Genomic DNA, 12,800 nt, shown 5'->3' with positions numbered 1-12,800 from the left:
AAAGGAGACAGAGGAGTCCTTTTGCTAAGTTAGAGGCCATGGGGCTTTCTCCTGGCATCTTTCCAATTTTTGGAGGATGCAGCCTCCTTTTCATCCCAATTTCCCGGCAGCATTTCCCTCTCTCTTTCCCCATGGGCTGAGGTACCTTGAGAGGCACAGACTTCCCAAACACCTGATACCTGAGATTCCCCTCTAATGTACAACCCTCCCTTTTAATTTTTAATTCACAATTCATAGTTTTCCCCCGTCCCTTCTTTACTTTCCGATATCCAATTTCATTTACCAGCAAACCTACAGTTTGTAAAGGCAAATATCTCTTCCCATTCATCAATCAGTGGAATCCATCCCATTGTTTCTTTTATCTCTCAGCGGTAGTTTTATCTACCAGCAGATCTGCAGCTTGTTTGTAAAGACAAATCCCTCATTCCTCTCAAGCAGCACAGCCGGGTTGTCACCTCAGTGTCGCAAGGCTGGGCGAGGAGCAGAGCAGCTGGGGCTGCCCCTGGCGAGCAGGGAGAGGGGCTGCTCGCCCCTGGGGCTCTCCCCTCCCTTGTGGTGGCCCTCCAGGCTCTGGGGATGCTCGGCTGAGTTGCCATGGAAATGCTGGAGGGAGGGGGATGCGAGAGATGCTGCTGCCATCTCCTGGAGGAGCCGGGATGGGAACGGGGCTTTGGAGAGCAAGGGCAGGTCGGGGATGGCCCGGGCTGGGCACTGCAGGGTGGGGTGACACCTGGGGTCACCGGCTGTTGGCACAATGTCACCCTGAACCTGCGGGATCTTCCCCCCAAAAAAAACCATTAACGATTCCAATGGCCATGACCTCAAATCATAAACTCATTAAAAGCTGGAAAAGCCCTCAAAGATCATTTAGTCTAATCATTAACCCAGCACTGCCAAGGCCACCACTGCCCCATGTCCCCAGGTGCCACATCCACACAGTTTTTAAATCCTTCAAGGGGTGGGGACTCCAGCACTGCCCTGAGCAGCTGTGCCGGGGCTGGAAAACCCTTTGGGTGAAGGATTTTTCTTAAATATCCAACCTAAACCTTCTCCAGCACAGCCTGAGGCTGTTCCCTCTCCTCCCTGTTCCCAGATCCCAAATCCCCCCTGTGTCCCCTCCTGTCAGGGAGTTGTGCAGAGCCACAAGGTCCCCCCTGATCCCCCTTTTCTCCAGGCTGAGCCCCTTTCCAGCTCCCCCAGCTGCTCCTGCTGCTCCAGACCCTTCCCCAATGTCCTTTTTGTCACAAGCAGCCCAGCAGTGCCCCAGCAGTGCCAGCACAGGGACAGGCACTGCCCTGGCCCTGCTGCCACCCCAGTGCTGGCACAAACCAGGACAGTGCCCAGAACTGCCCATGTTTTATTTTGGGAGCTTTGGGCACATCGTGTGCAGGGCTGGGAGGACCCTGAAGGGTTGGTGAGGTCAGGCCCAGGATGGAGAGAGGCTGGGAGGTGGCTGGGCAGGAACAGAGCTGAGAAGGAGGCACTGGCACCCTGAGTGCAGCAGCCAGGGGAGGAAGGTGGCAGCACAGGGTGCAGATGGAGGGGAGGGATGGCTCTGAGCTCTCTCTGCCTGTGTGGAGGCACCACAATGAGCGTGGGACGTGCTGGAGCTGCAGCTCAGCCTCGTTTCTCAGGGTGACAACCAAGAGCTGCAGCTTTTGCTGCACTTTCCCACCTGTTCCCATCCTTCCCATCAGCAGGAGCTCACAGGGATCAGGGATTCTGCTGGATCCCAGAAACCTGGGATTTTTCAGCTCTCTGTGTTATCTAACACTGACCCCCAGGAGAACCTGAGGCCTTGGAGAAGGATTCCAAATTTGAGTGATGGAGTTAAAATCATGGGTGTGTAATTAAATAGAAATGTGTGATTCCACATGGTGAAGGGTTTGGAATTAGAGGTTTTAGAATACAGTGGTAGGTGTGGGACATGATGGAGGGTTTTGGGTGGTGTCTCTGTCTTCTTCATGATTTCAGGTTGTAGTTTCTGGTTGGACAGTCAGTGCTGCTCTGAGGGTCACAGGAATTTGGTTATTCAGTCAAAAGTATAAATAATACAGGTGTTAATTCTCTATTGGACTGTTTAGCTTTAAGAGACCTTGTGACTAATTAGATTCAGCTCCATTTTGCTCACTTGGAGCTGTAACTAGGAGTGCTACAGAACTCTCTGTACTTTAGATGAGAGTTAATCAACAACCAAGCCTGAACGTGAAAAAAATTCATCTCCTTTGTGCTTTTTAATCCTGAATCTGAGTAAAGACAGAAGAAAATTAAAACAAGCCACTGATTAAATGGTGCAGAGACCACCTTTACAGGATCCCAGCCCACAGCATGGAAAGCTCAGCTCAGCTCCTGGTGGTGCAGGTGACACGAGACACGTGCCAGGCTGTTGGATGGCAGGGACATGAGGCAGGAGATGGGACACCCAGCAAGGATTCCTGACCATTTCAGGGACAAAGCCACAGGAGCTGGAACATGGAATTGCTTGTGCTAAAGGCCAGAAACAGTGGTCTTTTATTAAATTATTTTCATTTAAAGTATTAAATGGTTTAAAATGGGGTAGCCTGGCCCTGTGCTTGCACCATCACCCAGGGAAAAGTGTCCCCAGGAGCTGCCATGCTCCTGTGGGATGTCTTTGTCCCACCTGGGTTTTTGTTTTGTTTCTGGTTTTTTTTTTCTCCAATGCTCCTGCATTGGAGCAGATGATAAATTTGCAGCTCTGTCCCATCCCAGCCTTCTCCTTCCTTGGACATCCTGGCCCCATGATGCCCTGCCCTCCCCACAGAGCTCCTGCCAGGTGGGAGTTGTTCACACACAGCATCCCAGAGGAGCATTTTCCTGGCAGGATGGGGAAAAACAAAGCCCCAGCAGTGTCCCCCAGCTCCTCTGGGTGTGGGAGATGGCCCAAAGGTTCCAGCAGAACCAGGATATCTGTGACATCCCACACTCCTGAGCCCAGAGTCCCTGCCAGGCTCAGGCAGGGTCCTGCTCTGCATTCCAGCCTGGCAGGAATTCTCCCCTGGCACAAACCAGGAATCTCTGTCCTCTGCAGGGATCCACCTGGCCAGGAGGTGTTTGAGGAGGTGCCCATCCCTCCTACAGCTCACACCTGAGCACACAGCAAGATCCCTTTTGCAACCACTCCAACTCTGCTTTTCAGTCATCTTAAACAGATTTTAAGGTCACTAAAAGAGAGAGACCAAGAGGAATTGTGCCTGTGCTGCTGGACTGCACAGGACCTGGGGGTTTAGGGATAAACAGCTCAGCTGGTTCACTCCACAAAGGGAAGGGCAGGTCTTTGACTCCAAAAGAGAAATGAACTGGGATTACTGGACAATGAATAAATCTGGAGTTGTCCCTCTGATCTCATCACCCCACCAGTCCATCCCATCAACTTTGGAAGAATCATGTTGGTTTGGGTTGGAAGGGTCCTTAAGCCCCTCTCAGCCCAGGACACTTCCACCATCCCACCAGCATGGGTGAGGAAGGCACAACTCCACCTGGAGCAGGTGGGCTGGGCACTCCAGGTGTGGGGTTTATCCAGCCCCAAGCAGCAGCTGATGTCACTCTTTGTTCCACCTTGTCCCCAAGGATAGAAAATGCCATGTTTGATGTACCCAGAGTGATCAGAAAATGTTCTTCTGTCTTTAGGGCAGCAAGGAGATAATTCCCTCCTCCTTTGTTTTGCTTTTTTCTTTTGTATCAAAGAAGATGAAAAGAATTAAAGTCCCATCCCTGCAGCGGGCACAACACTTCCCTGGGAATCAGCTTTTTTTTTTCAGGGATCCCTGCAGTCAAAGATTGGTACTAATGATCTGGATTTGCTTTTGGGGTTAAAAAGAAAGAAATCTGTGAATGCAGAACGTGGCTGTTCCTGTGCAGAGGGGAATATTGCAGCTTTGTGATTCACTGCCATCTTGTGATATTTAACATCCTCCTAAAATGATGAACATGAACAACATGAATTAGAACAGAACCCCAAACAAGAAGAAAAAAAAATGAAATCTGTTCCCAGTATCCATAGTTACAGAGGAAACTCAGAGACCCTGAGGGTGAAGGGTAGAAAAACTCCTATCACAAAGAAATAAAATGAAAACTTCTGGCATTTGTTGCTTTTAAATTTATTTTTAAACTTGTAAACACTTTGCATAAACTCTATTCTTCCATCAGATAAGAAGGTGGAGTTTTCCTTGATCTCACCTTGTATGTTCTGGAGACAATTTTATTTATTTATTTATTTTTGGTTTTGGGCTTTTTTTGGGGGGGAGGTGTTTGGGTTTGGAGATTTTTTTTTTGTTTTGTTTTGTTTTTTGTTTGGTTGGTTTGGGTTTTTTTTGTTTGTGGGGGTTTTTTTTGTTTTTTGTTTTGTTTTGTTTTGTTTTTTGTTTTTTTTCCCCCCTTTGCCATTGGGTGAAATGGTAAAATTAGGACAAGTTCACTCCAATGAGATTATTATTGTTATTATCATTATTATTATTATTTTTGTGTACAGCCAGAGTACCTAGGACTCCTGTGCTACTTCAGAGGGAAAACGTGGGGGGAAAATGCTGCACAATGCATTCAACATTTTAATTTAATTTAATGCAGTTTAACAGAAAATTGGGAGTTTTTTTGAAAGTCAGATAATAGGGGGGTGTTCCACTTATTAAAAACAGATGAAAGCAGATTGGACAAAGCAGCAGGAAGCAAAAAATCATCACCACCATCCTGTCTCTCACAAAGGGGGCAGTGGGAGGAGCTGCCCTTGCCCAGGGCTGATTTTGATGAGTGATTTGCAAAGTGAGGAGCCCAAAATCTACTGCCCAGAATTTTAATGCATTTACCATTTTCCCAGTGTTTTAATGCCCTGGATTTGGTGGGGACTGTGCCACTGGCAGCTGAGTCCCACAGGAGCACAGGGAATGGGATGAGGGAGGGGATTGGGGTAAAAGGGAGGAAAGCCATGGTTTGAGAGAGCACAGAGTGATGGAATGGTTGGGAAGGGACCTTAAATCCCATCCAGTCCCACCCTGCCATGGCAGGGTCACATTCCACCATCCCAGGCTGCTCCAATCCCTGTCCAGCCTGGCCTTGGACACTCCCAGGGATCCAGGAGCAGCCACAGCTGCTCTGGGCACCCTGTGCCAGGGCTCAGCATCCTCCCAGGGAACAATTCCTGCCCAATATCCCATCCATCCCTCCCTCTGGCAGTGGGAGCCATTCCCTGTGTCCTGTCCCTCCATCCCTTGTCCCAGGTTGCTCTCCAGCAGGAGGGAGATGAAGTTTAACATCTGAACCCTGGGGTTTATTGGCTATTAGGAGAGAAGAGCATCCCAGTGCCCCCAGAACAACTCTCTGCCCATCAGGTGTCCCTTTGGAATGCATTAAATGTGTGCTTGGAATTCAGCCAGTGAAGTAATTTTGGGAGCACAGCCCTGAATTTCTTCCCCCCTTTCCACTTCCACAGACACAGAGTGAAACAGCAGCTTAGCCTTGAATTGCCTCATTTATGAGCCATCCAAACAAATGGACTGAAATTGTGTTCCAGACTTTCAACTGCCTCCTGGGACTCTGGAAGTGAATTCCTAGAAAATACCAAAACATTTCTTTCAGAGAAAATTGAGCTGCAGTTGGACAGTGGTGGCTCCAACACCCACCTGCCCTCCCCTCCTGCAGCCACTCAGCAAACTCAGAAAAGTGCAACAATTCCTTCAAGGCAGAGCAGATTGTTCCACAGGAGTTTTCAGCACAGTTAAAAACTCCACTCATGTTTTTTGTTACCTACATTATTTTCTCCTGGCTCATGTTAATCCCCAGCCTCAATTCTCATGCAGCAAAACAGCCCAAAAGGACATTTAAAAATGAGTTTTGCTGAGTGCTGAGAGGATGCAGCTGGGTAAAAACAGGGATGGAAATGGTGGGAGAGGATCACAGCCATGTCTTACCCCAACCCTGTCCTTGCCCACTTCTAACACAAACCCTGCAATTCTTTCAATATTGTTGATTTTATTACAAGAGTAGTTGAAGATAGAATAAAAAAATATAACGGCAAACCCAAATATTTTTTAAAACTTTAATATGCAATCTGTAAGAGACTTTGCAAGCCTCAGATGTGAAATAAGCTCATTGCTGTGGTTGGACACTGAGGATGTGCTGATCTTTCACACCAACACGTGGTGCTGGTGGAACTCCCCTCTCCTGCACTCTCACATCCAGCAGCAGTGCACAGATGAACAGGAAATGTTTCCTTCCATTGTTTTATTGCTGTCTCATCCCACTGATAATGTGGCTTTTAGTCTGCTCAAGTTCTTTCTAAGTTTGGCAGAGACAAAATCTCTTGTCCTCCCCAATTACTGTTTATTCACATAAATTCTGATTTCAGAAAGGAGAATGAATGAATGATTTAAAAATAAATATTCTTATGCAGGAAATACACTGACCTGTACAATTAATACATTAATAATCATTAACTTGGAACATTAATTGCATGACTCAGAGTGTCTGAAGTTTTTATTTAAAAACCCCCAAACCTGCAGAACACAGAGGCCACAGGGTGGGAGTGTCTGAGGCCTTCAGACACTCTGAGCTGGCTCTGACTTCAAAGGATGAATCACCAGGATCTGTTTGGTATCAGCAGGACTGGCCTGCACAACAAATGAGCCCAGTCAGCCCTTCCCTGGAGGGGTTTCTGTCTCTTGGCTACAGGGAAATGATGCAGCTTGTCTGCAAGTAAACTTTAAATTACATAAATCAATATATGAACATATTTATATAGCAAAAGTTTCCTGAAATAGCCCCTGGAAGTTTAAGAGAGCAACGATTCTTTCCAGAGTTTCAGGATTTATTTCAGCAAGAACAAAGACAAATTTCCTTTTTGCTCTTTCCTTCCAATCTGGGTACAGCAGCCAAAACCTGCACACCCATGGCTGTGTCTACCACCAAATTAAACAGCTCCATAATGCAGAGCAATCCTGGAGAATCCTGAATGCAACCAACCCCAAATCTATTTGATACAGACACCAGAATCTGCAAAGGATAAAAAGTTTGTTTATAGCAACATGAGACTGGCTGCCAAGGGATAAATTACTGATCTTCCTGGGCTACAGGTGCACCAGTGTTTGAGTTGCTGACCAGTCTCTTGTACTCAGCTCTACCATTTAACACCAGATCCAGCAGAAGGAAAAGCAAAACTTCTGAGTTTGCAGCTGATGCTTCAGAGGAGCATCCTACCTTCAGGCACAGGGGGGGTTCTAGTCTGTTTTTAATGAGTGGTTTATTCATGAGGAGGTCAAGCCCCTGCAGTGCTCCTCAGGCCATGGCTGGAGGCACAGCTCTGCTGTCAGGCTGCAGGTTGATGAGGGAGTTGCTGGCCTGGGCCAGCTCTGCAATGGACACTCGGCCTCGCTGCTTGATGTACTGAGCCACGGCTGCCATCTCCTCTGCAGTGATGTAGATGAACTTCCCTCTGTCATCAATCACACCTGAGGCAAAGACAGGACCCTGCAGTCAGCTCTGGGGCTCCTCTCCCTGGGACAGCTGGCAGGGAGCTCCACACCTTGTGTTCATGGAACCACACTGTCCTGAGCTGGAAGGACCCACCAGGATCATGATCCAGCTCCTGGCCCTGCACAGACACCCCAACAATCCCACCCTGAGCATCCCTGGCAGTGCTGTGCTCCTCTGGATGAGGCACCTTTCCCTGATATCCAAAATAAACCCCCCTGACCCAGCTCCAGCCATGCCCTGGGTGCTGTCCTTGTCACAGTGAGCAGAGATCAGAGCTGCCCCTGGGGAGGAACTGCAGAACTGGAATCCCCCCTCAGCCTCCTTTTCTCCAGGCTGAACAAGCCAAGTGCCCTCAGCTGCTCCTCACAAGGATTCCTCCCCAGACCCTTCCCCATCCTGCAGCCCTGCTTTTTTGGTGCCCATGTTCTCAGCTCAGGCAGCTGCTGGAGAAAGGCAGAGCAGGAGGGTGCAGGAGAGCCCTTGTGGGGTCCAGCTCAGCCTTTCCAGCTTCCCCTCTGAAAGGGAATGCAGCTCAGTTTCCATATTTCTATTGCTCCAACTAGACTGAGAATAAAACTCTTGTTTTGTGCATTGCACCAAGGCAGAGCCAAAATCCTTATCCCTGGATTCCCAGCACTTTTAGGGCATTTGGGAGGGTTTCCAGATGTTCTTGCTCAGACAGATGTTCTCCAGCCACGAGCACAAGATCAGGTCAATAAATGTTTGTGCTGGCACCTTTCCCCTACTTCTCCCTTTTGGGAAGGACAAGACTGCCCAGCACTAAACCAACCCTGTTCATGCTCAGTCTCTGCTGCCATCCATCCTCATGATCCTCTCAAATTCACATTTCAGAAGGTCCCAATTGCAGCTTGGCTGCTCAGCAACCCCAAAAGGCCTTCACAGATAGGTAAATAAATAAAATATAAATATCTGGCTATCAAGTCCTACTAGATCCTTAAAACAGCAGTGACACTGGAATTCTCTCTCTGCCACAGGGAAGGCATTTTCTGCACCACCACCTCTTCACCAGCTGCAAAAAAATCCCCTTTGTGCTTTGGCTGTCACCTGTCAGGGTGCCATCTGCCATCAGGTCCTGGATTCTGTTAATTGCATCCTGTGCAGAAGAGAAAAAGGAATAAGAGACTGATCAAAAGGGAAGCAAAAAACATTTCACATGTTCATATAAACTACAGAGGTTTACACTGAAATCTCTCAGGGTTAAGGAATTCAGTACTCCCACACAGAGAGATGCAATCAGCCCTTTGGTCTTTGAGGGAGGAGGTTTTTTTGGGGTTTTTTTTTGCATTTTGGGATTAAAAATTAAAATCCCTATCCCTTAAAAGAGGCTTTTATTGCAATTAAGTGCTGCTTCAAGGAGCAGGGGGTTACAGGAATCTTCCCATGGAAAGGCTGTGCAGTGTCATGAAGTTCCATGGAGCACACTGAAGCCCTTTCCCAAGGTCCTTGCTCAAAAATTCCATGTTTTTTGTATCTTTTCCTGCTCCATTTAGGAGCAAACTTCTCCTACCAACCCAAAGCAGCAACTTGTTGAATTTATGGCTGGGTTTACTCTACAGTTACTCCAAGCATGCAGTTCCACTGCACCTTAAGTGTTGGTTGCTACAGTTCTACCTCTCCCTTTTTCTTGTTGTTACATGAGTGCAGAAGGAAATTATAATTTAGATTTTAACCAGATAAATCCTTTAAGTAACTCACTGCACACTTAAATGGAATTCTGGTATTAGAGGGAGACAGGAGCCCAGCACAAATTAATATTTCCACCCCAAAAGTCAGTGCTTACCTGTGTCCTTAAACCCAGATGTGAAGCCAAGTCCTCCAGCTGGATAACCTTTGTTTTCTGTGGAGACAAACAAGAGTTAAGCTGATGAATGAGAAAGTTGGAATTTTTTTTTTTTTCATTCAAATAAAAAATGTCCTAGTAAGCACTTTCCTCTGATGAAAAACTCTCAAGTTACCTAAAGCAGGGAGCTCTGTGGAAAGACTGAGTGCTCTGACCCACTTAGGGCAAGACTCAAACACATCTGCCACTGTTGATCCTGGACTTTTCCTTACATCAGGATGAGCACAAGGAACAGCCATGACTCTCTTCCCCCACCTCCTGAGTTTCTCAGCTGCTACCTTTAATTTCCAGTGTGTTTTATCAAGATCCCTTTCTTCTTTGAGGGATGTTTCAAAGCACCTTTTAAAATGATCACTGGTGTGTATCAGCACTTACATAAAGCCCAGGCAAGACTGGCAGCATTAAGTGCTTTAGTCTGTTTTACTGATGTCATGTGTATTAATGCCATAATAATCTTAGTAAGCAAGCCAACACCTTATTAAAATTGTCAGTGTTGGAACTCCAAATTGTCATTTTGCTTTTGACAGATTCTTGCTGCAGCTTTTCTCAGTCAGGGCACAGCCACCACTGCTCACATCTGGTTTTGTGCTTCTCTGTAGCTCCAGAGAAAACACCTGCAGTGCTTGTCTGGAGCTACTTGGTTCCTGTTTTCTTCTCTGCCAAAGTTTTAGGAGCTCATCAGTTTGGTTGCAAAAGGATGCAGTGTTTGTAAGGAGCTTGGAAAAGACAAAACTGTTGGAAAGCTCAGTTAATATTCAGGACTACATTCCTAAAATCCATGTGTGTACAGCCACAGGAGCTGCATCTCCATTAACAAATTAAATACTTCAAACAATCCCTTTGTTTCTGGTCTTGAGAGCATACTGGGAGGCCACTGAAGAAATCAAGAGAGGCTGAAATAGATGAATCTCTTTCATTAATAAAATCAGACCAAAAAGAAAGCCACACAGAGATTTAGCAGTTGTGAAGTTTGATGCAGCCAAGCTAGAGAACTGAATACCATGGACTGAACACATGGAACTGGAACCAGTCCATGGAATTCAGTTCTCAGAGCTGGGAACTGCCAACATTCGTCACATCTTCTTTTAAAGGGACTGGGGGGTTGGTGCAAAGCCACATGAACAAGAGAAACAGGACTTAAACCTTCACTTAAAGATATTCCCCCTCAATGACCCAGTTTAGTGGAAGCTTTCCAAGGCAGATCCTGCTGGGAATGAGAGCCCAAGGGGGTGGGTGGGATCAGGATGCACCCCCACACTCTGGAATACACCATGAGATCCCAGGGGAATAAAACACTTCTCCACATGCATCATGTTCTAGAGACAGGCTTAACTTTCCTCCAGCAACAAAAACACATCCACATTTTCCTGAATTTATTTCGTTTTAAGGGTGCTGCTGCTGCTGTCTTCAGCAAGGGATGAAACAGAGCCAGAGGCTGCATTTTGCTTCCAACACCCTTAATAATGAAGCATGGGGTGAGCTATCTCCAGTCAATGATACCAGCATAAGAAATTATTCAACAGAAGAGCTAAATTCAATTTTGTTTTTAAAAAAATGTCAATTACTCTTAATTTATACATTTTTTTCAGACAGCTATGAGCAGCTCAGCACTGCTTCCTGTCAATGGTTTCTGTGAACAGAATAGAAGATGAGGGCAATACATAATCTATACATTAAGCACACTTTCAAGATTAAAGAAAAATACTTAAAACTTGTGAAAGAAAGCAATGCCCCAGTTCTGCAGCTCAGCTCTGCAGAGGAAATCAGGTGTGGAATATTCAGACTTCAGTTTCCAGCCCAAGTTTAATTTCTCTGACGTCAAGATGAAGTGACTGATACAAAACTTAGTGCTGAAAAACTGAGCTGGGAGTTTGTGACTAATCTGGTCCATCCACCACAACCCCTGGGGCAATGGGCAGAGTCTGCCCTGGTTATAGAAACCTTTCAGTGTTTGTGGGAGATCCCAAGGATCTGGAATCTCCTTTTTTACCCAGAGAGGTGAAAGAGAGGCAGAGAGCAGCCAGCAGAGCTCTCCAGAACTGCCTGGCAATCACTCCAAAGGACTCCCCAAGGAGAGTTACCCACGAGGCAAATCTCTAAGTTCAGGAGAGAAATCTGCTCTAAGTGCAGGGTTTTGTTGGGATAATGGACATGCAAAACCGGCCCAAAGGTGAGAATTTGGAATATAAAATGATTAGCAGCTCACTAAGCATCCAGGTGATTTGCTTGCTAGAGAAGCCCTGCACACACTTCACAAATCCTGAGAGTTCAGAAAGGGATTCATTAGGAAAAAAGATTTGCATAACAGGGTTGGAGTGAGAGGAGAAAAATGCATCTGACCTTTGATATGGCATTAGTGAAGAGCATTTGCCCTCACAGATCAAAAGCAGGAACACAGCTCAGGTTTTAAATAGCCAGCCATACAATGGGATGAAAAGGAGACTGACACACCCTGTTAAAACAAGGGAGCTGCTGCTTTAAGACAACATTGGAAAGTTCATGGATAAAAAAAAGTGAAGGAACCAAAAATCAAAAACCTTCTGGTACAGCAACTCTCCTTCCTGCTGAGCTCACATGGAGAGGCTGTTTTTAAATCAGTGGCTGATGTTCACAAACAAAAAAAGCCTGAATGCCCCAAATACCAATCCACACAAACTCTGAGGGAGACCCACCAGGTCTGTCTTTGTAGCACAGGGCAAGAATCACATCCTGCCCCAAAAGCCAGGACCCAGCTGGAATGAAACTATTTTAGCAATGATGGATGTGCTTGTGCTGGTTCAGAAAAATACAAGTATTGAAGGTATCACTTTTGTTACTTGTTGGATATTGAAATAAATGAAAGAGGAAGTGAAGATGTCTCTCTTAGACAAAAGGTATTTTACACCATCTAAGGAGAAAAACCAAAGGCACCTTACCTTAACATATTCCAGGAATTCCATAAGAAAGCTGCGAGACTGGAGACAGCAAGGAAAACAATTATTTTAAATTCATGAGCATTAAATGCATCGAAAACTTCCTGAAAGTGTTTAGATTGCATAATTCCTAAGTTTTAGCTACATACACTGAGACATTGGACTGGGAAGAAAAATAATCTAGATTTAATCTTCATGAGAGATTTCTGACAGGTATGTTAGAAATATGTGGCTCGGGTACAATTTGTTTCCTGAAAGGTTACTGTGCAATTTTTAATTTTTTTTATTTGAAATGTTTCAGTACTTCAGCCACCACCAGGACAGGAGTGTCCACTTAATTTCTTGCTCATTTCTGCTGTCTCCAAATAACTCTGGACCTGTTATTATTTCTGAATATGACTTAAATTGCCTGCAATTCAAGTTCTAACTCCCCACCCCATCAAAGTTAGCTCAGGTTGAGATCCAGGCATCATCTACTGCCTGCCAAGCTCTTCCAGGTGAGGAACACCCTTCTCTGTTCTGACACTGAGGGAGATTAATTTCTC

The 12,800-nt window shown here is 46.0% G+C and overlaps 1 protein-coding gene across 1 annotated transcript in view; it reads right to left on the bottom strand.

Annotated features, from left to right (window-relative positions):
* Positions 1–7,232: 7,232 nt before the first annotated feature.
* The window catches only part of DDRGK1 (DDRGK domain containing 1), a 31,162-nt gene continuing 25,594 nt past the window's right edge, over positions 7,233–12,800 (bottom strand). Inside the window, exons 6-9 of the mRNA XM_079307314.1 lie at positions 12,259–12,297; positions 9,284–9,340; positions 8,548–8,596; positions 7,233–7,457 (exon numbers count right to left, since the gene is read on the bottom strand). Of these exons, the coding sequence (XP_079163440.1) occupies positions 7,285–7,457; positions 8,548–8,596; positions 9,284–9,340; positions 12,259–12,297 (318 nt within the window). The 3' untranslated portion in view covers positions 7,233–7,284. The remainder of the gene's footprint in view (positions 7,458–8,547; positions 8,597–9,283; positions 9,341–12,258; positions 12,298–12,800) is intronic.

Source organism: Erithacus rubecula, assembly GCF_903797595.1.
Source record: "Erithacus rubecula genome assembly, chromosome: 5".
NCBI lineage: Eukaryota > Metazoa > Chordata > Aves > Passeriformes > Muscicapidae > Erithacus > Erithacus rubecula.
The sequence above is the reverse complement of the archived record's forward strand: the minus strand, read 5'-3'. Positions and strand labels throughout refer to the sequence as shown.